This window comes from Neoarius graeffei, chromosome 16 (assembly GCF_027579695.1).
Source record: "Neoarius graeffei isolate fNeoGra1 chromosome 16, fNeoGra1.pri, whole genome shotgun sequence".
Classification (NCBI taxonomy): domain Eukaryota; kingdom Metazoa; phylum Chordata; class Actinopteri; order Siluriformes; family Ariidae; genus Neoarius; species Neoarius graeffei.
The window spans coordinates 64,067,569-64,095,063 of NC_083584.1; the positions used below are offsets into that span (position 1 = coordinate 64,067,569).

General features: G+C 43.9%; 1 protein-coding gene and 1 long non-coding RNA gene across 2 annotated transcripts in view; one reads left to right on the top strand and one right to left on the bottom strand.

Annotated features, from left to right (window-relative positions):
* LOC132900176 (uncharacterized) overlaps nucleotides 1-15,116 on the bottom strand; it is a 38,897-nt gene extending 23,781 nt beyond the window's left edge. Inside the window, exons 1-2 of the long non-coding RNA XR_009656760.1 lie at nucleotides 14,597-15,116; nucleotides 2,586-2,722 (exon numbers count right to left, since the gene is read on the bottom strand). This is a non-coding gene — a long non-coding RNA (uncharacterized LOC132900176). The remainder of the gene's footprint in view (nucleotides 1-2,585; nucleotides 2,723-14,596) is intronic.
* Nucleotides 15,117-16,863: 1,747 nt separating this feature from the next.
* Nucleotides 16,864-22,688, top strand: socs9 (suppressor of cytokine signaling 9). The gene is given in 4 exon segments (XM_060943374.1): nucleotides 16,864-16,948; nucleotides 17,283-17,344; nucleotides 17,436-19,058; nucleotides 19,061-22,688. Coding segments are annotated over 2 exon segments (1,587 nt in total). The 5' UTR covers nucleotides 16,864-16,948; nucleotides 17,283-17,344; nucleotides 17,436-17,503; the 3' UTR covers nucleotides 19,093-22,688.
* Nucleotides 22,689-27,495: the final 4,807 nt, after the last annotated feature.

Below are 27,495 nucleotides of genomic sequence, written 5' to 3' on the forward strand. Positions count from 1 at the left end.
CTTCAATAAAAAAAAAAACACCTTGCTGAATTTGGTGTGTCTGTTTTTTGGGGGTTGTTTTTCCTGCATAGATATCGAGATATATATCGTATATCGAGATATAGCAAAAATATATCGAGATATTTTTTTTTCTCCATATCGCCCAGCCCTAGGGTTCAATCAGCATTTTGGTAAGGGGGCGCACGCCGAGAGTAAGAGGGCGCAGCGCCCCTGTTCCCCGGTTTAGACGAAAGCCTGCTGGATGACAGATTCTTTCACAGACATGTTTCTACACACGTTGGGATGAGATCCCTTCGACTGGTGCAGGAGTACGAGAGGACTTCCAGAAAACTGGCAGACATCTTAGCCAGAGAGGATCGTTCATTTTCGTCAACCTGGAACGACCATCACTGAACAGAGGTGGGGGTCATCAGCCACCTACAATGCAGCCATCAGCATTCTGATTCGGATTCTATGATGATCCATGAGAGGATAAACACTCCCTATTAAGCTGTGTTCACACTTATACCGGTACGATAGTGGTATAACTGTATCGATACAAAGTACACCGGTACAGTTTAGTGCATCTGTCCACACTAGCGAGAAATGTTTGCGGTTTTCTTTCACGGTAGTTGAAATGCGTGTGCGCGAAATGTTTCCGTGGTTACCGAGTAACTTCCTTCCGAGAATATGGCGGATGAAACAACGTGTGTGTGCTTTTTGTTGTCAGTGTACAGTCTGTATTTCTGGTCATTTATTCAGTCGAATCGTATAAAACGCACGAGGCAGTTGAGAAAGAAACAAAGAAAACGAATCTCCGTTCTTCACTATTTTATTCAGCGAAGACGTAGGAATGGTTCATTGCGCATGCGCATTATATTTGTATCGGTACAGAACCGCTTCATCTGTCCACACTACAGCGAAGCGCTACAGTACCGGTACGAAACCCATACATTTGTGGGTTTCGTACCGATACAGTTATACCGCTACAGTACCAGTATAGTTGCTAGTGTGGACAGGTGTTGCGGTACGAAAGTAGTATCGTATCGGTAAAAAATCCCTAGTGTGGACCAGCGCTCGAAACTAATGGTGTCCCGATGTCCCGGGGACCATAAAAAATGTCATCGGGACACAAAATTATCATATCTGGGACAATACCGGAACAATGGAAAAAATAGATCTAGAAAAAAAGTTCTACATTAATATTATTTACAAAGCCGTAACACATACGTAGACATTCACCTAATTTGTCAATTTTAATTTTAAAACGTTAACAGCGAAAAATACATAGTAGCTACACTTTCGATGCACCTGCATCCGTAGGCTACAGAGCAGCGCATTCTGTTCTAGAATCTTCGGCCGGTGTCCGCATTATATGGACTTGGAATGGAATTGCTAGCGCACACGCTGCGCCGACTCTTGCCAGAACAAAAATGCTGAAGTGGCTGAAGCGGACCGACCGCGGGGAAGAAACTGAAAGCCCAGACATAACGTCTCCGGGACCTTCAGGATCCAAAGTGTCATCGCCTGGTCTGCAGGCAACGCGAGCAACTGAATGAACTGAATGAACACTGTTAGACACGTTATAAAATACAACAGGAATGATGCGGATGATATTGACGGAAGATACCGTTCAACAGAATAAGTGAGTTTTCTTGGTGTCTTTCTAGTTCAGAAAGTTTAGTCAGTCAGCAGCACAACTAGGCTCGGACCTGCCACTATGCTGATGTTGCTAACATTTGCACCCACGTTTTGGCAGCGAAAGTTCATAAAAATGGATAACGGAAAGTTCATAAAAATGGATAACGGTAATGGTGAAAATGATAAGTTGGCCTTATAAGTGCCAACAGATATTCAAGGTATAAGTAGATGAAACAAACATAAAAGGGGTCTTATTTTCAACTAAAGTGTACTGCAGATGTAGGGAGTTGAAACATTTTCTGAATGAGCTAGTTGGCCCCTTTAAATAAACGGGTATCTATTCATACAGTGAGATCGCCAAAGTTTAATAAACTGAAAATGCAATAACTAATTTTGAAGTAGATGATGTATAGGACATGTGTCGCTTGTGTCTTGTGACTTATTGTAAAAATGATATAAAGGGTTCAAAATCGCATAGTTACAAATATAATAGTAACTTCATATGATAATATTAACCACTGGTTATTTCAGAGAGGAAAAAAATGGGGACACTATTGCTTCCATTCGGGACAATACAACACAGAATTCGGGACCACTGGGGGACACAAAGAAAAAAAGTTAATTTCAAGCCCTGGTGTGGACAGGGTATCAGTCAGACAGAACTGAGGAAGCCTTTCGGATGAGAGGTGAAACGGTTTCAAAAATCTTCAAGCAAGTCCAGTTGCTCTCTTCTACCAACCACAGATCACTTCGAGATGAAATTTCAAAATGTGTATACTATTTAGGTCAGAAATCATTGAAAACACTGGTGAAATCTATCTAAAACCTCTCAGAGACCCTGAAAACGCACCTGAGAGCATCTATTTTCGTGTTCGGTGCTCAATCGTCTGCGTATTATCACGCCAGGATTTCGGGCTTTACATTTTTTTCCGGGGAAAACACTGTTACGTGTCGAACCCACTCACCCGTCACCCCAGTGATAGAAAGCTCTGTCCTGATAGAAGAGGCAGAGGAACAACCACACGCTGATGGTCTCCACCCAGAAAACCACAAACAGCAGCCAGACTGAGGACAGCAGCAGCTCACACACCATCCTGACTCTCTGCAGGAGGAAAAACATCCATTACACACACACAGTTGATGTATTCTCCAACACAGACATCCTAAAGGGCAGAGCCTAATGTAGGAATTTGAAAATAGCGGACGGATCCCTCACTAGTTGTAGAAACAGGGGACACAAAATATTAACATGAGTAAAAATATCCCTCATTTGTTCCAATTAGTGGGGACAGAAAAATAAGTAATACACTGGTAGATATTTTCAAGAGTACATCTATAAACAGAACAGTTTCATTAATAAAACTAAATATAGTCATACATGTCAGCCTTTGGTCAATCAAACCTGTATAACCAACCTCCAAAATCCGTATTTCCCTTATAAAATCCGTATAAGATGCAAATTAAAATAATTTACCTAAAATTTGAATGATAATTAACAATGATATATCCAAGTTACTTTTTATTCAATATTAATAACAATAAACCTTCAGAATGAATACAAAGCTCCAATGTTCGACAAAAACACAAAGTGTCACTCTAATGTTCTGAATTGTACTCCATGACAGCTTTTTTAGCGCTCTGCACCAATACCTCACGAGGCTGCATGTCACAGCAAGTGTCTGTGTTGATCTTGCCGGAGTGCCCATTCAGAATCTTTTCAGTCGCTAGTGAAAGTCGCTCAGGTGGAGATACGCGTTTCAGACAAAATGTTACTTCCCGGTTGGCGGGATTCTCGCAATGCGGTGTGCGCATGATCAAAAGTGGAACGAAGTCTCGCTACCACAAGATAACGCGCGATTTCATAAGACTCTTTACTGGCTGTCTGTGGTGTACAGTACGTTTGTAAATGTTATGCGCTCTTATCATCGTAGGAATTGATTATAGCTCTAAATAAATATTGAAGTTTTTTTAAAGAATCCGTATAACTTTATTTATACGCCCGTATACTACGGTTACTGAATCAAATCTGTATAAAATACGGACATTCCGTATAGGTTGACATGTAACAAACATTCATATCAGATGTTAATCTATATAATATAATTATGGCACTAAACATATCCTTTAATACAGTGATATGAAAACCATATCAGCCAACACTTATCCACAGTCTATAGTATTGCACAAACATTATGATCAGATCTGAACTTTAAAAATGTAAAGATTTTAGATCAAAAACTATATGAAGAATTATATACTGCAAAACCTTACAAATATGACTAGTTTTCTGTTTTACTATAAATCATGTGACTAGCCTATTTTTACCAATTTGACCACCAGTAGTATAATATTGCATATCAAATATGACTAGGTTAATATTACATCATTTGATATAGTTAAGTCTAAAATCCATGTAGTCTTGCCACTATTAATTAATAATATGAAAAATCTGACTTTCTGAATAAAATAAAATCACTATCAAATATTTAAAAATGCTATCATATTTGTTTTGTTCAGACCACCTTTCATGAAAGTGAAAAACATTAAACAATCTACCGATGTTTAAACTAGATTTTGACATAAATGACTGGAGAGAATCTCAAAATTCAGACTTCCTAAAAAGTATATAATCTCCATCATTTACAATCTTACAGGACCTACAATTACACAAGAACAGATTAAATATATTTCAGAATATTTTTAAATAAAACTTACATAACACCAAACATTATCAAACTAATTGTATATTGGCATTATATCAAATTCAAACTTCAAAACCCATTATCAATCAGAATCAAATGACTCGTAGTATGTCTTCACACTGTCATAATTACTCTAAGATCATATTTGTACACAAACTTATATCTTATCAACTAAGCACCTTTACTATTTGAATATGATTAATAACATAATACTAAACTGAATTAAACAAATTACTCCCAAACCAAAAAAAAACAACTAGCATTCATGTAGAACTTCTTTAAACTAGTTTGACATAGATGACTAGAGATAATCCCAAAATTCAGACTTCCTAAACAGTATATCATGATAATCTCTTATTATTTACAGTAATGTTACAGTACCTACCATTATACAAGAACAGATTAAATCTATTTCATAATATCTTGTATCGGGTTGCGTAATGTCGGCTGGATTAGTATCTGTCACTTCTGTGTCTTCGTACGGAAGCCGAGAGAGGCCCTTCATATAATCTTTTTTTTATTCACCTTGTTATCCCGAGATAACGACATAATTAATTCAGGATGTCAAGAAAACAGCACAACTAATTCGAGATCTCGAGAAAACAAAACCGTTATTCCGAGATAACGACATAATTAATTCAGGATCTTGAGAAAACAACACAACTAATTCGAGATCGAGAAAACAAAATTATTTCATGATCTCGAGAAAACAACCCAACTTATTCGAGATCTCGAGAAAACAAAACCGTTATTCCGAGATAACGACATAATTAATTCAGGATCTCGAGAAAACAACACAACTAATTCGAGATCTCGAGAAAACAAAACCGTTATTCATGATCTCGAGTAAACGGCTGAGAAATGGTTCATTCAGGTGCGCCAAGAGGCTTGTGATATGCTGACTTTGGGGCTATTTCTCATTCTGTATAGACGCAACTTTGGTCATTAGAATGTCTGGAATAATCGATCACCTAATAAGGCAATATTTTGATCAGGGGTTGACACAGGGAGAGATTGCATTAAGTCTTTTAATAAGGGATCATTTCAAAATGAGTCCGCGGCACCTCCGCAGAAGACTGGCCCGGCTTCGTCTCCACCGACGGAGATACAGTGATCCAGCTGAGATCATGAAGTAATTGCTTTGTTTTCTCGAGATCTCGAATTAGTTGTGTTGTTTTCTCGAGATCCTGAATTAATTATGTCGTTATCTCGGGATAACAAGGTGAACAAAAAAAGATTATATGAAGGGCCTCTCACGGCTTCCGCATCTTTGTTTTGTTTCCTTTTTTCATCCAAAAGGTCTTTCAACGTGACCACGCGTTTTGACATTGTTATGTTTGGCTGAGACAGAACGATATGCCATGTGCTTTTGGGTATTTTTAAAACACTTCACACGATTGGTTGAGATACACTGTCTTCCAGTTCAGTGACCAATGATATAATAGACCCCTTTGCAGTAAACGTCATTCATACGTAAGCGGAAATTGCGCGCGCAGCCTGGACTCAAAAAAGACTCAGCGATGCCTAGTTGTTGTGTTGTCGGGTGTCAGAATCGTAGCAGTGATGGGGTTAAAATGTACAGAATTCCAGCAGGATCTCACCCATTCCAAAAAAAAAATAATCGCCGACGTCTATGGCTACAAGCCATCAAACGTGTAGACTGGGATGAAAGCACCATCAAAAACGCGCGGGTTTGCAGCGCCCACTTCATCACAGGTAAGATCAGGCTATTTATTAAATCTTTCTTTTTTATTCTTTCTAGTCTTCGTTTATTGATGTAGCAAAATACTTTGGTAACGTTTGTCTGATTAGCTGGGTCATAGTTACACAGTGTAATGAATATTGTTAGCATGTTAACTTAGCTTAGCATGCAGTTTTGTTTGTAGGAGAGGTCTCGCTTGACTCAAGCAGTCCAGATTTTGTGCCATCATTATTTGTGTATGCCGAAATTCACAATTTTAAAGCAAGGATGGAAAGGTAAAATTGTGTGCCCTCACTCTAAATGCCAACTTGCGCTGACTGCTCTAACCTAGCTCCCGCCCCGTTCAGTTTCATTTCCGCTCTCTGCCTCTCGCTTTTTACGCAGCTCTGATTTCTCTTAGCTGCACTCTTTACACTATCATTCCTTTCATGCCATTACCTCCTGCAAATTGCTGTTTAGTGTTGGGATTTGCTGTTGTAGCTAAAGCCACATTGCCATCACATCACTGGCATAATTTGATTAAAACAAAATGAATATGAATGTCCCATTGTTAATCAAGTTGTACATGCCCGCACATAACGTAATCATATGCGTCTAAAGACTTGTAGGCACGAAGTTTTTCGTGGGTGTACACTGAAGTCTTGTCAATAAGGTACGAGTATATATCTGGCCATTGTATACCAGGGAACTTACTAACATCGTCCGTCCACTCTTTAATAGAGTGCTTCAAGGTCAGCAGCGGCCATATTGGAAGTCAAAGCTCTCTGTGTCAGTGCATTGTTGTTGTTCAGCGAAGCAAAAAGGGGTGACAATGCCGAATACGTGTGTCATTGTTGGCTGTAGTAGCTGGGAGGAAAAGGGTGGCAAAAGCTTCCACAGACTCCCTAAAGTCGTGACTAACCAGGGAATTGCAGCACAGGAGAAAAGCGAGCAGAGGAGATGACAGTGGCTGGCTGCCATCAACCGATCAAATTTAGGACAACTTGACTGTATCCGGATTTGTTCTGATCACTTTGTGACAGGTAGGTTAAATTGTCTTGAATTTCATAGTTACTAAAATAAATGTGATACAAACTTATCTTTTCTATGTGCTTTCAGCAATGATTAATGGATATATTTGTCACATTAGGTAGCTTATGTCTACTGCAGTGCATTGTTGCATCAAATGGCATTAAAATCTATCGTATGCTTCCATACTCTTGTAGTTCTGGAAATCCTTTAGTTCACAAAATGGACTTGGGTGAAACACTAGATAGTTCACAAGATCGATGTACATCACATGTGGCAACAAGCTGGGGTCAGCTTTCCATTCCTTCTCACTAAGGCTGGGCAGACACTGTGCGATTTTTGGCCCGATTTTCACTCGTGCGACTATTTTGGAGATCGGGCCGATTTTTGGCTCAATCGTGCGTCTCGGATCGTGTAGTATACATGGGGTAACGACAAGCGATTAACACCTCACGACCTCCTCCCGATCGATCGGATGAAAATCAAACATGTTTGAAATCCTGGTCGCCCATCGTGAGGCTATTGCACTGCTGAAGCAGCGTCACGAGCCGATTTACCTCAACCTGTCACACTGCACGTGCACGAACACAGATACGGAAGAGAAAACAAACACTGAGCAGCACTTCCGGTCTCCTCCTCTTCTTCACGTAATTAGAGATGGGATTTATCACTACGTTCACACTGCAAGGCTTAATGCTCAATTCCGATTTTTTTGTGAAATCCGATTTTTTTGTGAGGTCGTTCACATTAACAAATATATGCGACTTGTATGTGATCCTCAGTATGAACGAAAAGCGACCTAAAAGTGTTCCGCATGCGCATTGCAGGATACGACGACGTCATACGCAGTGAGCATGGCCAGTGTTTACGGAAGTAACCTAAAGTTTCCTGTGTATGACAGTAGCCAGCATGGAGTACCTGGCGATGATGCAGTTGTTGTTGCGACGGAGCCAGAACATGCACAATAGCCTGATGTTAAGGAGGAGGTTGAGAAGGAAGAGGGCAAGGGTTTTGGCTCAGGCGTTCTGCAGGGTAGTGACTGCAACCTCCGTTCAAAGGAACATCAAAGCCATGTTGTTGTAACTTTTTTTGAGAGACCCGCCGCCTACTTCAGCGCAGAATAGTGACGTTTGTGGCTTGTTGATGACGTGTAAGTCGGATGAATGCGACCTGGCGGTTCAGACTGAAGTCGCATATGAAAAGATCGGATAGGAATCGGAATTAGGACCACATATCCAAACGGCCTGGGTCGGATTTGAAAAAATCGGATCCGTGTTGTTCATATTGTCAATAAAAGATCGGATACAGGTCACATATGGGCAAAAAAATCGGATTTGAGTCACTTCAGCCTGCAGTGTGAACGTAGTGTATGGCTCTTTGATGGGATCCGCATCTTTGTGATCCGTTCTTTGAAAAGAGCCGTTCAAAAGACTGGCTCATTTGGCTCTTTTTAAATATTTATTCAGTTTTAAGAAGCCAGCGTCTAAAGAAGCCAGATCCCTCTGCTTAGACAGTGACATCAATATTTCTGGACATACCTTTTATATAAAGCAACCTAGACTTACATTACTGTAACCCCTAAACGCTCATAAATAACCATTAAAAACAACGAGGGCTTCAATGAATGTCCATGCAGAACGGCTTTTCTGTAAAAAAAAAAAAAAACCTCAAGAACAGTCATCAAGAACGCAAGAATATTTTATAGAAAAACACTTGTTTTACAAAAATATTTAAGTCTGAGATACAAAACAGGTAAATAAATAAATAAAATACACAAAAATAGAACAAACAAAATGACGATAGAATAAATTAAATGAACGTCCGTGCAAAGTAGTTTTCCCACGATATTATCATTAATATCACACAACAACATTATAAACTATCTGAAACACAGTACAGGAAAAGAACGACAGAAAGAACGGCTCCCCCAGCTCGAGACTCGGTTCTCATCGTTCATGCCTAGGAGCCGTTCAAAAGAATCGGTTCGTTCGCGAACGTCACAACACTATTCACGTTGCAGTTCCGGATACAAGAATCTGGAAGTATGGAAGTACAGTGTGAGCAGCAGCTAAATACCGCGATTGGGAAAAAAAAAAAAAAAAAAAAAAATCGCACAGTGTCTGCCCAGCCTAACAGTGCATGGGGCAACATTCCCAATGAAACATGCCTTCTCAGCATAACGCTCCCGTGCCTGCTTATCCAAACTATCACAGTAGTGCTCCATCACTTCAGATGTCTAAATTCTTAAAAAATCCAAGCTTCTAAGCCCTCTAAGGCTGGGCAGACACTGTGCGATTTTTTCAATCGCGGTATTTAGCTGCTGCTCACACTGTACGAGTGAATCGCAGGGGTGAACAGCACGCAGCTTACGATTCCTGTTCTCGCACTATACGATCCGATGCTCGGATGCGATCTGACTGCTCACACTGTACTTCCATACTTCCAGATTCTTGTATCCGGAACTGCAACGTGAATAGTGTTGTGACGTTCGCGAACGAACCGATTCTTTTGAACGGCTCCTAGGCATGAACGATGAGAACCGAGTCTCGAGCTGGGGGAGCCGTTCTTTCTGTCGTTCTTTTCCTGTACTGTGTTTCAGATAGTTTATAATGTTGTTGTGTGATATTAATGATAATATTGTGGGAAAACTACTTTGCACAGACGTTCATTTAATTTATTCTATCGTCATTTTGTCTGTTCCATTTTTGTGTATTTTATTTATTTATCTGTTTTGTATCTCAGACTTAAATATTTTTGTAAAACAAGTGTTTTTCTATAAAATATTCTTGCGTTCTTGATAACTATGTTCTTGAGTGGGTTTTTTTTTTACAGAAAAGCCGTTCTGCATGGACATTCATTGAAGCCCTCATTGTTTTTAATGGTTATTTATGAGCGTTTAGGGGTTACAATAATGTAAGTCTAGGTTGCTTTATATAAAAGGTATGTCCAGAAATATTGACATCACTGTCTAAGCAGAGGGATCTGGCTTCTTTAGACGCTGGCTTCTTAAAACTGAATAAATATTTAAAAAGAGCCAAATGAGCCAGTCTTTTGAACGGCTCTTTTCAAAGAACGGATCACAAAGATGCGGATCCCATCAAAGAGCCATAAATCCCATCTCTAATTACGTGAAGAAGAGGAGGAGACCGGAAGTGCTGCTCAGTGTTTGTTTTCTCTTCCGTATCTGTGTTCGTGCACGTGCAGTGTGACAGGTTGAGGTAAATCGGCTCGTGACGCTGCTTCAACAGTGCGATAGCCTCACGATGGGCGACCAGGATTTCAAACATGTTTGATTTTCATCCAATCGATCGGGAGGAGGTCGTGAGGTGTTAATCGCTTATCGTTACCCCATGTATCCTGCACGATCCGAGACGCACGATTGAGCCAAAAATCGGCCCGATCTCCAAAATAGTCGCACGAGTGAAAATCGTGTCAAAATCGGGCCAAAAATCGCACAGTGTCTGCCCAGCCTAAAGGCCTCTGCATGCTCTTGCGACAAGGCTTTCGCAGACAGCTTTTCGCAGACAGTTGTAATTTATCGTTGAGCGGGGAGTAATAGGCGTGCGCGATGTTATTCACCGCCACAACGCAAGGGGGCGCGAAGTCACGAAATCGCTAGGAGTAGTCGGTGGGTGTGGTTAGTGGAGTGTTTATCCTCCGGTTACTTATAATGACTAGAACTGGAGTTGTATAGATGTACGTACTTCCTCACTTCCTCGATCAACCGCTCTTCGTGCTGCTCCATCTTCGCTCGTGTTTTTAAAAATGGCGGTCGTGAAAACAAAACAAACCGGGAAAGTAGGGAAGCGGAAGTGCGTGTACAGCGGATGTAGAGTGGACCAATCAGAGCCCTCTTGTCTGCGAGGCTTCTGCGGTGGTCACAATTTTTGGGAGGTGCGCGCAGAGCGTCTGCGAAGGTGGGGGGGCTACGCAGACGCTATCTGCGGCGCCGTCTGCGAGGACTGGGTTGTCAGCATAAATTGGCCTTAACGCAGAAACGAATCGGTGAATGTAAATAGCTGATGTGTACTCTATGAGCGCTCTGGAACGAGTGAAGGCCAATTTATGCTGACAACCCAGTCCTCGCAGATGGCATCGCAGACAGTGTCTGCGTAGCCCCCCCACCTTCGCAGACGCTCTGCGCGCACCTCCCAAAAATTGTGACCACCGCAGAAGCCTCGCAGACAGCGTCGCAGACAAGAGGGCTCTGATTGGTCCACTCTACATCCGCTGTACACGCACTTCCGCTTCCCTACTTTCCCGGTTTGGTTTGTTTTCACGACCGCCATTTTTAAAAACACGAGCGAAGATGGAGCAGCACGAAGAGCGGTTGATTGAGGAAGTGAGGAAGTACGGACATCTATACGACTCCAGTTCTAGTCATTATAAAAAAAAAAAAAAGTTCTAGTCATTATAAGTAACCGGAGGATAAACACTCCACTAACCACACCCACCAACTACTCCTAGCGACTTCGCGCCCCCTTGCGTTGTGCCGGTGAATAACATCACGCATGCCTATAGACCCTTTTCACGTGACGTCATGACAAACGCGGCCGCCATTTTGGACGTGTACTACCAGTAGTTTACCACAGCCAGCATTGAGGAACGGCAGCAAAGAAAGTTTTTACTTTCAGCAAGACTTCCATCATGCCACTATATTGTTGTGCACCTGGATGTAGTAACCATCAACAAACAAGGCAAGGGTTATCATTTTATCAGATCCCGACGGAGAAGATGGATAGCGGCCATTAAAAAAAATTAACAGACTGGCAGCCCTCGGCATACCAGCGCTTGTGTAGTGACCACTTTGTTGGAGGTAAGACGAATAAAATTAGCCAGAAAAGGCATTACATTGCTGTTAACATTCTGTGGCGGCGAGTGTGTAACCAAATAGGCTAAAATAACCCATTGTAACCTCTTTGTTCTTCTGTAGTAGCTATTGTTGACTAGCTAATTTCAACAAGTAGCTGGTATGTTACTGTAGCAATGTTCACGTTCAGTCATTTGGATGACTGTTAAAACCTTTCAGTCTCGAGTTTTTCCTTTACTGGATTTACTAGTTTACTGTAATTATGATCCGGCAGCTATTTACACCGGATCCAGTATAAATAGCTGCCGGAGCCAACGTCCGAGGTTCCGGAGCGCGCTCCGGCCGAGGTTCCCCTCAAATTAAGCAGCGCGCTCTGGCTTGCTCCCCCTCAAATTAAGCAGCGCGCTCTGGCTTGCTCCCCCTCAAATTAAGCAGCGTGCTCCGGCTTGCTCCCCCTCAAATTAAGCAGCGTGCTCCAGCCGAGGTTCCCCTCAAATTAAGCAGCGCGCGCCGGCTTGTTCCCGGAGTGCTCCGGCCGAGGTTCCCCTCAAATTAAGCAGCGCGCGCCGGCTTGTTCCCGGAGTGCTCCGGCCGAGGTTCCCCTCAAATTAAGCAGCGCGCGCCGGCTTGTTCCCGGAGTGCTCCGGCCGAGGTTCCCCTCAAATTAAGCAGCGCGCGCCGGCTTGTTCCCGGAGTGCTCCGGCCGAGGTTCCCCTCAAATTAAGCAGCGCGCGCCGGCTTGTTCCCGGAGTGCTCCGGCCGAGGTTCCCCTCAAATTAAGCAGCGCGCGCCGGCTTGTTCCCGGAGTGCTCCGGCCGAGGTTCCCCTCAAATTAAGCAGCGCGCGCCGGCTTGTTCCCGGAGTGCTCCGGCCGAGGTTCCCCTCAAATTAAGCAGCGCGCGCCGGCTTGTTCCCGGAGTGCTCCGGCCGAGGTTCCCCTCAAATTAAGCAGCGCGCGCCGGCTTGTTCCCGGAGTGCTCCGGCCGAGGTTCCCCTCAAATTAAGCAGCGCGCGCCGGCTTGTTCCCGGAGTGCTCCGGCCGAGGTTCCCCTCAAATTAAGCAGCGCGCGCCGGCTTGTTCCCGGAGTGCTCCGGCCGAGGTTCCCCTCAAATTAAGCAGCGCGCGCCGGCTTGTTCCCGGAGTGCTCCGGCCGAGGTTCCCCTCAAATTAAGCAGCGCGCGCCGGCTTGTTCCCGGAGTGCTCCGGCCGAGGTTCCCCTCAAATTAAGCAGCGCGCGCCGGCTTGCTCCCGGAGTGCTCCGGCCGAGGTTCCCCTCAAATTAAGCAGCGCGCGCCGGCTTGTTCCCGGAGTGCTCCGGCCGAGGTTCCCCTCAAATTAAGCAGCGCGCGCCGGCTTGTTCCCGGAGTGCTCCGGCCAAGGTTCCCCTCAAATTAAGCAGCGCGCGCCGGCTTGTTCCCGGAGTGCTCCGGCCGAGGTTCCCCTCAAATTAAGCAGCGCGCGCCGGCTTGTTCCCGGAGTGCTCCGGCCGAGGTTCCCCTCAAATTAAGCAGCGCGCGCCGGCTTGTTCCCGGAGTGCTCCGGCCGAGGTTCCCCTCAAATTAAGCAGCGCGCGCCGGCTTGTTCCCGGAGTGCTCCGGCCGAGGTTCCCCTCAAATTAAGCAGCGCGCGCCGGCTTGTTCCCGGAGTGCTCCGGCCGAGGTTCCCCTCAAATTAAGCAGCGCGCGCCGGCTTGCTCCCGGAGTGCTCCGGCCGAGGTTCTGGAGCACACTCCGGCCGAGGTTCCCCTCAAATTAAGCAGCGCGCTCTGGCTTGCTCCGGAGCACGCTCCGTATCCTTGGCCGGAGCACTCCTGGAGCAAGCCGGAGCGCACTCCGGAACCTCGGACGTTGGCGTGTATGTGTATGGCGATGGGTTTTTAACGACATAGGTATACAGATCATGTGGGCCGAAGTCAGGTAAAGACGAGGGCTTCGTGTACTTCCGTACGTCAGTCAACAATCCTGGTGGAAGCAGGTAAACGTCGTTCTCTAAGCCTGCTAAACTCAATTTTTGCAAATACCTCTCCCTCTGCTCGCCCTGTAAACGCCCTACGTCGCTGGATAGTGAAGGTGTTTTCTGCATCTCGCTCCTTTTTCTTTTATGTTTTTCGTTTGTCGCCTTCCTCGCATTCAAACTGATTCGAGCCGAAGTCCACTACATGTCCAAAATGGCGGTCGCGTTTACGAAGGTCACGTGACTTAAAAGGGTCTATACTCCCCGCTCAACGATAAATTACAACTATCTGCGAAAGCCTTGTCGCAAGAGCATGCAGAGGCCTTGACTTCCAAGATGGCCTCGCAGACCGCAGTGTTACTATTTTTCGGTCCTTTCCGATTGGTGTGTAAACAACGCTGTATTTACCGCAGTGTTTGCTAGCTGGTGCTGATAAATTGATGCGCACAAGATTGAGTAAAACGCGACGACACGCTCTGCTCTCTACTTATAAATGCGCGACAAAATGAACAGATACGCGAGATCACTCTCGCACCCAAATTAAAGATAAAAACGCGCATTACGCGCCCGAGATGAGGCTCTGAAGGGAGCTCCTGTTTTAAGGTGGCCCACAGAGAACACACATGACCGTACTCTATACAGCCGGTTACAAAAACTAGCCAACACACCAGTTCTGGATAAACAAACACACTCTCACACACACACCTATAAATATAAACACACTTTCAAGAATTCTCACTTTTTCCTAGTTTATAAAAGCAAAAACAGGCTCAATCTCTGCACGTCCTTAAACAACTCACCTCTTCGTTAAATCTGGAAAATAAAAACGTCAGTATTGTAAAAAAAAAAACCTCCAAGTTGCTAAAAGACGCGTTAAAAGTGGTTAAAAACACACCGAGTGGAAATTTCTAGAACAATACTCGGCATGGAGCAGCACTGCTAAGCAAACAATGCTAATGCTAATCCAGGCGTATTAGCTTTGCACTTAGCTTGTTTAGCTAACAAATCAGCTTCCCAAACGCAATAAATAACCACGTTGACAATGTTAATAAAAACCACACATGTCGGAAAAACTGATCCGGTTCCAGCTTTATCCGGATTAATCGAATGTTTGTCACAGAATGCTGTGAGCAGCTTTAGCTTCTGTCATCGAAAACAAAACAACTCGTTCTTCTTCTTCGGTCCGTTCCCCGGAAGTCGGATTTGACGTCTTTCAAAACGTTTACTTTTTAACTTTACGTATTTTTCACAAACTCAAACAGTCCGAATATTCAGATATTGTGTATTTTCTTTTCCTTCAAAAAAAAAAGTCAGCTTGTTGAAAGATAAATCAAATATTAATATTAATGTACAGCTTTAGACCGTCCCCACAACCTATCGACCAATCAGCGAGCGCCTTCCTCAAATTGAACCAATCAGATAACGAAAGAGAGCGCGGTCAAAAGTGAAGCCGCCATCTTACCACTCACAGCGCGTGGGTTTGGTTTGTATCTGATCAAACTTGCCCCAAGAAAAGTATCTCCTGACTTTTTCCCTTTCATCATCTCCTTTTATTTTCTCCACTTTACCCCCATTCCTTACATATCTTTATAGCGCTCCGCTTCACTGTTCTTGTTTTTTCCTTTTCCAGTCCAGTCTCTGATCATTTTTTTTTTTGAACGACTCGTTTACGACTATAATTATTTCAATGGAGATTATTTCAGTTTTTCACTTACAGTGTCTTTCTCTTTCATATATTGCGTCTTTCTTTCAAATAATTAACTAACTAAAATTAAATTAAGTAAATATTTTACTTAATTTAATTTATCTTAAAATATCTTGCTGTCGCCTCACAGCAAGAAGGTCCGGGTTCGAGCCCCGTGGCCGGCGAGGGCCTTTCTGTGCGGAGTTTGCATGTTCTCCCCGTGTCCGTGTGGGTTTCCTCCGGGTGCTCCGGTTTTCCCCACAGTCCAAAGACATGCAGGTTAGGTTAACTGGTGACTCTAAATTGACCGTGAGTGTGAATGGTTGTCTGTGTCTATGTGTCAGCCCTGTGATGACCTGGCGACTTGTCCAGGGTGTACCCCGCCTTTCGCCCGTAGTCAGCTGGGATAGGCTCCAGCTTGCCTGCGACCCTGTAGAACAGGATAAAGCAGCTACAGATAATGAGATGAGATGAGATACCATGACACATAAAGTAAGATCCCCCTGGGACATGACGTGACAAGAGTTCAATGTCCGTGAGCGATAATATCTCATCTCATCTCATCTCATTATCTGTAGCCGCTTTATCCTGTTCTACAGGGTCGCAGGCAAGCTGGAGTCTATCCCAGCTGACTACAGGCGAAAAGCGGGGTACACCCTGGATAAGTCGCCAGGCCATCACAGGGCTGACACATAGACACAGACAACCATTCACACTCACATTCACACCTACGCTCAATTTAGAGTCACCAGTTAACCTAACCTGCATGTCTTTGGACTGTGGGGGAAACCGGAGCACCCGGAGGAAACCCACGCGGACACGGGGAGAACATGCAAACTCCACACAGAAAGGCCCTCGTCGGCCACGGGGCTCGAACCTGGACTGTGTCAGGGATTTTAGTAATCGCTGTGGGGAAAAGATATGTAAGGAATGTGGGTGAAGTTGAAGGAATAGTTTTCTTGGGGCAAGTTTGATCAGATACTTCAAACTTCATTCTGAGCCTGTGAGCTCTCCAGATCTTATCCAGCGCTCAGTGATCCTCCAACCGACAGATGGCGCTGTATATTCAAGTCCTAACCGTGGCTAGTCAGCTAGCTGCACGTCAAAAAAAGTGCTTTAAACATGTCCGTTTATGTTTCTGTAATATTATATGACAGATAAAAATACACACGCGTAGTCAATATTACAGCCATCAGGTCTAATTGTGTTTCCAGAGAAATATATATATTTATATCCAACGTGTTGCGTTAGCAACGCAGATGACGCGGCTGAGTCATCGACTGTGTCCTAAATGACTCCCTACACCCTTCTCTACTTGTGGTATAACAACTGCTTCCCCAGCATGTCTAGTGCACTAAATATGCAAATCAGAGGCAAAGCGGACACAGCCGGCATTCTTCAAGCTTGGTTGCTGCTTTTCTTTTAACAGACTGCAGAGTTTCCGGCGATTTCGAACCGCAAATAAATGGTATGTACATTTATTAAAAAAAATAGTAAATAAAACAAATTATAAGTTTAACAGCGGGTTATTTATCCGGCTGAGATTTATAAAGAGTGTAGTTGAGCAATAACGAGCAAGCTATCTGGTTTAGCAAGCTAGCTAGTGCTAAGGATTCGTTTTTTTTCTTTAAATTTATTTAAATGTCCTGATTTTTAAAAATAAAATAAAAATCATAGTGCTTTTTCAATTCATGAGTGTATATATGAGCAAACCTTATGAAAGCAAAAGTTATGTTTAGGTGTTAATGAACCACGTCACATTTTAACTTCCTGTTTTGTTTGCTTGTTTGTTTGTCTGAAAGAAAACATCAACAGTCGAAGAAAAAGCCACTCATTCCTGCTCCTACAATATCCACTGAACTTGGTATAAAAGTGTTAAGTTTGGGATATTTTACCTTTTTTTTTTTTTCCCAAAATGTCTTCAACTTTAAAGAGTTTTTTCTTCTTTTTGTCAGAAGATCAGTTGGTCACCATAGCAACCTGTCGTGAACTACAGAGACGCTCGTCTTAAATCTGATGAACTATGTCGACTGGAGACGCAGGGGATCGTGGGAAGGAAAGGGAACGGGGTGCCCGTCCCAAAGTGCGTCAGAGCCGCTCCGAGGAACGGCACAAAGGAGGCAGGGGGAAAAGGAAAGGCTGCTTGGTTCATGAAGCGGCATCAGACCGGCCAGTCAGTGATGGGTTCGAATACGGTGATTTCTTAAACGGGTTGGAACCCAGAAACGGAGGCTCTTTGTTTCGTGAGCGCCGGTGGCGCCAAGTCCTCAGCTCACCCGTGTCCTCGTTAACTGAAAAAGTCTCAGCCCGGATATCTCAAAACACTCCAAACGATGAACAGCTGGCGCCTGAGACAAGCAGCAAGTCTTCCAGTGGCAGTCGTACCCTCAGGCAGAAGATCCAGGATGCCGTAGGCCAGTGTTTTCCTATCAAGACCCACAGTGGTCCTCCTTCTTCAGGGCAGGGCATCTCGGCGTCTCCTGTCACAGCTTCTTCCAGGAGGAAGATCCATCTGAGTGAACTCATGCTGGACAGTTGCCCATTCCCACCTGGCTCAGAGCTAGCACAGAAGTGGTACCTGATCAAGCAGCATACCGCTCCGATTTCCCAAGCACCCGTACTCGACACCTTCTCTGGCACTGGAGCATGGGCATCAGCATGCTCTGCTTCCTCAGCTTCTGGAGTCGAGGATGAGGACAGTCGCTTGCTAGAGAGGCGGAGAATCGGCATCGAGCAAGGTGTCGACCCGCCACCCAATGGGCAGAGCCACACGTTTGAGGTGACTGCGCAGATCACCCCGCTGTACAAGCTCGCGCCCAAGTTGGCGCATGGGACGAACGAGTTGGCTGGAGATGATCGGGGCACTTTACAGCAGCAGCAGCAGCACATGCTACAGAGGCAGCAGCAGCAACACCAACTGCTTCTTCAGAGCTGCTTGGACACTTTAGATGAGGTTGTTGCGTCTTCCTCAGGATCCGCCCCATCCTTCTCGACCGAATCCCATCAGGATTCCGATTCCTCCTCGTGCTCACCATGTTCTCTGACGAGAGGGTCTTTGATGACGACAGAGCACTTCAAACCTCAAGATGGCCACCATCGTGCCCACACGCAGATCGACTACATCCACTGCTTGGTGCCCGACCTGCTCCAGATCACCAACCTGCCTTGTTACTGGGGGGTCATGGATCGCTACGAGGCCGAAACGCTTCTGGAAGGCAAGCCCGAGGGAACGTTCCTCCTTCGTGACTCGGCCCAGGAGGACTATTTGTTCTCCGTCAGCTTTCGGCGATACGGCCGGTCTCTGCACGCCCGTATCGAACAGTGGAATCACAACTTCAGCTTTGACGTCCACGACCCCAGCGTGTTCCATGCCCCCACGGTCACCGGCTTGCTGGAACACTACAAGGATCCCAGCTTGTGCATGTTCTTCGAGCCACTGCTTTCAAACCCCATCCATCGCACGCGACCATTCAGCCTCCAACACATCTGTCGCGCCGTCATCAGCAGCTGCACCACGTACGACGGCATCAGCGCCCTGCCCGTCCCCAACGCCCTCAAGGAGCACCTGAAGGAATATCATTACAAGCGGAGGGTTCGTGTGCGGAGACTTGACACCGGGTGCGAGTGAAAACCTCAGCGTGCGATTGCGATAACTACTTCTACCACGGCCAGTAAAAACTCCGTCAACTAATCCAGCACTCCGAATGCAGGCATGCGAACTGCAAGGCAAGCAGGAAAACCAAACGTGTTAATGCTAGCCTTTAAATTTATTCAGTACAAAACCACTTTCACGAGCCATTGATTCATACCAGAACACAAGCAATGCTACAACGATGAACACTGCGCCACTTGGTTGCTCATGGCTACCACAGGAAGTACAGATTAGCACTGTGGAGTGAGACTCAAACCCCTAATGCTAATCCAGGGAAGACTGTGATAAACTTAAGTACCACTGGCGTTAATGAATTAGGAACTCCAAGCATGCGGACACTAATACACTAACAACTGCACAACTTGGTTGCCGCTGGTACCACGGCAGATAGAAACCATGGTGTTAGCACTAGCATGAACGAACCCACTGCATGTTAGTCTAGCATGTTAAAACACTAATCCGTTTAAATCTTCACATTGTGTAGCCTCTAACTCCTACAAGAGATTTGTCTTTAGCTTGAAGGTGACCTTGACATGAAATTTTGGTGTTTTCAAAGCTATTCACGTGTGTCTTGTGGACATTGTTCGTGGGGGCGGAGCATGGCTAGCATGTTGCAGCTTGCTATAAAATGATCCATTTGGCGTCTTCACGAAGACTAAAACGGCTCTGAAGTATTGTGAATGTAAATAGCTAGCTAGCTAAAGCCTCGGTCACAACCGGCCGTACAGTACGTGCTCCTATGGCCGGTCTACGTGCAAGAAGGCGCGCGTGTGACGTGCTGATTTTCAAGCCGTAGACTGGCCGCAGACCGGCCGAAGAGGTTCTTTGTCATGTCAAACAAACTCTACGGGCGCTTACGTTTTTTTCAGGTTGCAAGACAAACTTATGGCCAACGTGCGTCTTTCTCTACGAACAAAAAAAAAACGCAGCAATTTGGGAAACACCAAAAAATCGTACGTCCGGTTGTGACCTCGGCTTAACTAATAACAAACCTGTAATTAAATCTAGCTAGGTGGTTTTGGAGCTCACAAGTTTTGGATCATTTGATAGATTTGGTGAAATAATTCAAGCAACTTGATTTCCGGTTTCAAACTACGACCAAAAAAACGTGAGGTCAAACATGCTAACACTAGCAAGCAAAACAAAACTAACGAGTGTGGGAATATTCCAGAAACTCGAGTCTTGTTTCGAAGTGCCACTTCTATCCTGGGACGGCGTAAACTCTCGTTATAATTCCAATAGTTTAAAAACTTATCACTTATATTACAGTTAATTCTTGATTCTCAGCTCCTATCAAGCACTCTTAAAGGGGCAATAAGTAACTTTTAAAGACAACCTGAATTAAAAACCTTTTAATATCTTCTTAGCTCCGATTGCTTCAAACGATGACACAATTCTTCTTTTGAATTGTGTGACTTTGCCCCGCCTCGAAACACCTTCTGATTTCTACAGTTGTGGGCAGGACATAAACAGATAATAAACATCGTTTGTCACGTTTCGCCTCCCAGTTCCTCACGTTTATTTTGGAAGGCCAGCTTTTTGCAAGCCAATCAAATTACTTTGGATTAAACCAAAGTCCCTTCCACCAGAACATGGCGTTTCACTTGGAAATGCATCAGAAGGATGTTGTCTTGAAAAATTTACAGCGTCACCCACGGCGTTACTTCGCTGTACAACATTCCAACCCTGCTGACGAATCTTCATATCAATTTAATATTTTGTCCTGCTGGAACGAACCATTCACTTTGTTTCATCTCTTGAAGACGAGTGTAGAACGTTTAAGGATATTCACCTGTGGATGAGTAAAATACTCGGTGCTTTCCACCACAAGTTAATTAACGTAGCGGTTTTCTAGACGAAAGCAGAAGAGACATGTAAAGACATCACCAACCCTTGAGGTGAAGTACAGCACATCAGGGGTTGTTGATGCTTTTACTTTTCTGGAATTCCATATTTGAAGGTGATTGATTTTTTTTAATTGTATTAGTACAACACTGATATCGTAAAGTCCTTGGGATATTGGAAAAAACTTTGATATCAGAACTTTATGATAAGCCTAAAGTCACTTTTTAATAGAGAGCAAAGAAACACACTTTCAAATTCAGTCTTTATTTGCAAACACAACTTAGTCGCTATCGCACTCTTCTTGAGCTGACCAGCGTCAACAGCTTTGAGGGCTTGATACTTTACTTCCAGTGTGTTTGATTCCAACTTGCGCTTCTTTGGTGTGATCTCACTTGCCATTTTGAGACTGATTTACAATCGAGAAAACAGCTTGCTCTTTTAGGCCAAGTTTACATTAGACCGTATCTGTCTCGTTTTCTTCGCGGATGCACTGTCCGTTTACATTAAACCGCCGGGAAACGGGAATCCTCCAGGGTCCACGTATTCAATCCAGATCGTGTCTGATCCAGTGCTGTGTAAACATTGAGAATACGCGGATACGCTGTGCTGAGCTCTAGCTGGTGTCGTCATTGGACAACGTCACTGTGACATCCACCTTCCTGATTCGCTGGCGTTGGTCATGTGACGCGACTGCTGAAAAACGGCGCGGACTTCCGCCTTGTATCACCTTTCATTAAAGAGTATAAAAGTATGAAAATACTGATGCAAATACTGATGCAAATACTGCCCATTGTGTAGTTATGATTGTCTTTAGGCTTGCCGTCCTTCCACTTGCAAGTGGTAAGTGATATGCACTGAGATCACACACACACCGGCTCAGTCCCGAATCACTGCTCGTGTGCTTCACTCGCGCGCTCTGTGAGCTGCGCAGGGCCGGAGTGCGCACCCTCCAGAGGGCGCTCGCTGTTCAGGGCGGAGTGATTTGGAGCGCAGGATGCCTGCGGAGCCGAGCGTATCCGTGTATTGGCGTTGCTGTGTGCACGCGAATCGTGTATTGGCGTTGCTGTGTGTACGCTAATCATTTTAAAAACGTTAATCTGATGATCTGCTGATACGGTCTAATGTAAACCCCACCTGACACTCATTAAAAAGCTTAACACAAACAATGGTCAAGTGCAATCAGTAATTACTTAACAATCACTCCAGGCTAATGAAGTAATGGGCTGAGGAGACACAGTGGGGGCTCTGAGTTAAGATAACTTTGCAGGCTTCTGGGGTGCTTGACAGGAAAACTTTATGATAAGTGTAATTTATGGCCCCTGGGGACATCAAAATGACTTTACATTATACCTAAAATTTATGATAAGCCAAAAGTTTTATATCCTATTTAATGGACTTTATGCCGGGAAATGAAAATCACTTTACATTATCCATAACTTTACAATATCAGTGTTTGCGATATCTGTGCTGTACTGTATTAGATGAATAACCAGCACAGATGGCAGCGTTAGACATGTCTATAAAAATTACACTGCACTTGTTCGTATCATATGGACTATCATGGATCATCTGATGATTGGCACATGGTGAGCAAGGGATAGTGTGAGTAATCTGAAATGATTGGATTTATTGACGCAAAGCTTCCAAACTTATTGTATACACACACTGAGATTCTTAGAACCTGAAGGTAATGAAGAACTGAATAACAGAACTGTATTTATTGTGAGGGTCTTATTCTTGTCTGTAAATTGCCTGACTGTAAATATGCATTTTGTTTGTGGGCCAGATTGAAGGAGCGTGTCATTGCAACCTTCAGAAAAAAAAAAAACCCGAACATTTTGAGCTGCATGATATGTTAGCGAGCTAAAGTGACGGCATACAAATGAAGTTTGGCGCTCTGCTCTGATGCTGTTTTTAATGTGCCCTTGGTTGAATCCCCTAAATGTCTTTCCATTACTTTTTTGTTACAATGGAGTTTGAGGCCTGACTGTTGAAGGAACACTGGAGACTTCAGGTACTCCCTTCCCCCCCCAGTGTAAATGGTGCTAGTTATGGGCTGGTGCTAGTGCTGGTTCAATTTGCGAACCTTCTAAAATCACGTTTGCTTTTCCACGGGCTAGAGAGCCAGCATCGAGCCACGTCATCATCACTACGTTCACACTGCAGGCTGAAGTGACTCAAATCCGATTTTTTCGCCCATATGTGACCTGTATCCGATCTTTTATTGACAATATGAACGACGCAGATCCGATTTTTTCAAATCCGACCCAGGCCGTTTGGATATGTGGTCCTAATTCCGATTCCTATCCGCTCTTTTCATATGCAACTTCAGTCTGAACCGCCAGGTCGCATTCATCCGACTTACACGTCATCAGCAAGCCACAAACGTCACTATTCTGCGCTGAAGTAGGCGGCGGGTCTCTCAAAAAAAGTTACAACAACAAAACCCTTGCCCTCTTCCTTCTCAACCTCCTCCTTAACATCAGGCTATTGTGCATGTTCTGGCTCCGTCGCAACAACAACTGCATCATCGCCAGGTACTCCATGCTGGCTACTGTCATACACAGGAAACTTTAGGTTACTTCCGTAAACACTGGCCATGCTCACTGCGTGTGACGTCGTCGTATCCTGCAATGCGCATGCGGAACACTTTTAGGTCGCTTTTCGTTCATACTGAGGATCACATACAAGTCGCATATATTTGTTAATGTGAACGACCTCACAAAAAAATCGGATTTCACAAAAAAATCGGAATTGAGCATTAAGCCTTGCAGTGTGAACGTAGCGTATGTCTCCGTATCCATCTCCGTTTTCTCAGGACGCCAAGCACAAGTGTTTCCCTGCACTTTACTGGTGCAGGTTGTCCAGGTATAATCACGGCTGTCATTAAATACAGGTGTTTATTAATAGCCTTTAAACACCAAGAATGAAATTCGGTGCCGTGGAAAAAAAAAAATTCATATCCGTCTTTTTTGTTGCGAAATTTTTCATGCAAAAACGATTTACCTGACCGATCAAATGAGGGTTTTTTACTGGGTTCCATTAATATCACACAATGAAACCACAAACCGGGAAAATGGATGAGCAGCTCATTAATCTTGTTTCCCAACATCTGTCTCTCAGCTGCAACTCTACGTTCGAGTTTTAACAAGCTCCTATATTTGGCAGAGGATTAATTTAGATTGATAGTTTTAGTTGTTCTGATTGATCATGGTCATGCCATCCCCAGGCCCTGACATAAGAGGTTCATGGTTCTTGACCAGCGAAGTGTTGGTGCACCAGGTTTCCTGGCTGAGAGTCGGTTCGTTATCGAAATGCAAAGTACTGCTTTGAGATCAGGCACAGACTCTGAACTGGCTGTTGAACTGCCTTCGTAGAAAAGGGGTAAGGCTTATGGTCCGAGTCAGACACAATCTACATCTCAAAACGGGGAACAAAAAAAAAAAAAACGCCATTTAAAAAGTGCTTACATGGCAGGGAAATGGAACTTCTTAGCCAGTTAGCTAACATACAGCTTTGAAAAAAAATTGAGACCCCTGCAAATGATCAGTTCCTCTGGTTTTACTCTTTTTATAGGTTTGTGTTTGAGGAACATAAATATTTTTGTTTTCTTCCATAAATTACTGTCAACATTTCCCCCAAATTCCACATAAAAATATTGTCACTTAGAGCATTTAATTGCAGAAAATGACAGTTGGTCAAAATAACAAAGATGGTGTGTTTACGGACCTTGAATAATGCACCGAAATCAAGATCATATTCAATTTTAAACAACACAATCCTAATGTTTGAATTTAGGATGAGTTCAGAAATCAACATTTGGTGGAATAACCCTGACAGCTTTCATGAGTCTTGGCATGCTCTCCACCAGTCCTTCATGTTGCTCTTGGGTGACTTTATGCCACTCCTGGTGCAAAAATTCAATCAGCTCAGCTTCCTTTGATGGCCTGTGACCATCCATCTTCATCTTGATCACATTCCAGAGGTTTTCAATAGGGTTCAGGTCTGGAGATTGGGCTGGCCATGACAGGGTCTTGATCTTGTGGTCGTCCATCCACACCTTGATTGACCTGGCTGTGTGGCATGGAGCATTGTCCTGCTGGAAAACCCAATCCTCAGAGTTAGGGAATGTTGTCAGAGCAGAAGGAAGCAAGTTTTCTTCCAGGATAACCTTGTACATGGCTTGATTCATGTGTCCTTCACAAACAAAAATCTGCCCCGTTCCAGCCTTGATGAAGCAGCTCCAGATCATCACCGATCCTCCACCAAATTTTACGATGGGTGCGAGACACTGCAGCTTGTCGGCCTCTCTAGGTCTCCATCTAACTAGTAGATGACCAGGTGATGGGAAGAGCTGAAAATTGGACGCCACAGAGAAGATGGCCTTGCTCCAAGCCTCTATGGTCCAATCCTTATGGTCTTTAACAAACCTCAGCCTGGCTCTTCTTTACTTCTCATTGATGAAGGGCTTTTTTTTTCTAGCTTTGCATGACTTCAACCCCACCCGGAGGAGCCTGTTTCGAACTGTCCTGGCCGTGCACTTAACCCCAGCTGCCATTTGCTATTCTGTTTGTAGGTTACTTGATGTCATCCTACGGTTGTCGAGTAACATTCGAAGGCCTGGGTGATCATCCCAGTCAGTGGAGAGTCATTTTCACCCTCTGCCAGTCTGTAACCTTGTTGTCTCCAATATCTTCTGCTTGACCTTTGTTCTTATGAACTGTCGTCTTTGAGATTTTGAGGATGGAATCAACCTGATGCTCACTGTATCCCTCTGCCCGTAACGACAGACTTGAACCCTTTATTTTCTCACTCAAAACTTTTCTTTTAAACCCTTTTGGCATGATAAATAGATATTTTTGTATTCCAATTAAATTTAAGGTCCTACTAGCACTGTTTTTGCCATCCAAACTGATCCTATTGCAAGAGGATAGTGACGACCACAGCAGTGGTTTTTATCCTTTTTCTCATTTAAGTAAGATTTAGTTCAGACGATCACCTCATCAGTACCTCATTAAGTAAAATGAAGTGTATTTGTGTTGGAATTCCAGCACAGACACTGGAAGGAAATGGCTGCCAGACATCGAGATGTCGATTTAAGGAAAAAATTGAAGCGGTCTCTTAATTTTTTTTTTTCCAGAGCTGTGTATTCATTCAGATAGCTAGTCTGTGAAGATTCTCAATCATCCAGGTCATAGTAAACTGTGGGTGGTAGAAATGGGCAACTGGACTTGCTTGAAGATTCTTGAAAACGTTTCACCTCTCGTCTGAAAGGCTTCCTTAGTTCTGTCTGACTAATAGGGACTATAGGAGAGGATAAATATCTGATACTCCCTATTAGTCAGACAGAACTGAGGAAGCCTTTCGGATGAGAGGTGAAACGTTTTCAAGACTCTTCAAGCAAGTCCAGTTGCCCATTTCTACCACCCACAGTTCAGATAGCTAGCTTACTTATGTACAAGGATTGGAGAAATTTCCCAGTGAGATTATTAGAAAAGTGAAGTGACTCAAGTATTACTGTTCAGCACTGGGATTGGCTAACTTATGAAAAAGTTATTGTTTAGCGAGCTAGCTAATTAACGATGTTGTGTCCTATATATTTCAAAGGCAATTGAGTAAGCTATTATTTTTTTTATATAGTTTTAATATAGTAATATTACTAATTACTGTGCTATTTAGCACCACAGTATACACTACTGTTCAAAAGTTTGGGGTCACCCAGACAATTTAGTGTTTTCCATGAAAAGTCACACTTTTATTTCCCACCATAAGTTGTAAAATGAATAGAAAATCTAGTCGAGACATTTTTCTGGCCATTTTGAGCATTTAATCGACCCCACAAATGTGATGCTCCAGAAACTCAATCTGCTCAAAGGAAGGTCAGTTTTATAGCTTCTCTAAAGAGCTCAACTGTTTTCAGCTGTGCTAACATGATTGTACAAGGGTTTTCTAATCATCCATTAGCCTGCTGAGGCAATGAGCAAACACATTGTACCATTAGAACACTGGAGTGAGAGTTGCTGGAAATGGGCCTCTATACACCTATGGAGATATTGCACCAAAAACCACACATTTGCAGCTAGAATAGTCATTTACCACATTAGCAATGTATAGAGTGCATTTCTGATTAGTTTAAAGTGATCTTCATTGAAAAGAACAGTGCTTTTCTTTCAAAAATAAGGACATTTCAAAGCGACCCCAAACTTTTGAACAGTAGTGTACATCTGTTAAGGTTTTGTTTCTAATTTGCCACAAAGAAATGACCAGAGAAGAAGAAACCTTTGTCACACTTCAAGCACAGTGGAATTCATCCTCTGCATTTAACCCATCAGAAGCAGTGAACACACGCACAGAGCAGCCACACCAGAGCGCCCAGTCAGGGGTCAGGTACCTCACTCAAGGGCACCCCACGTCAACCTAACTGCATGTCTTTGGGGGAAACCCTCGCAGACAACATGCAAACTCCACACAGAAAGGCCCTCGCCGGCCGCTGGGTTCGAACCCGGAACCTTCTTGCT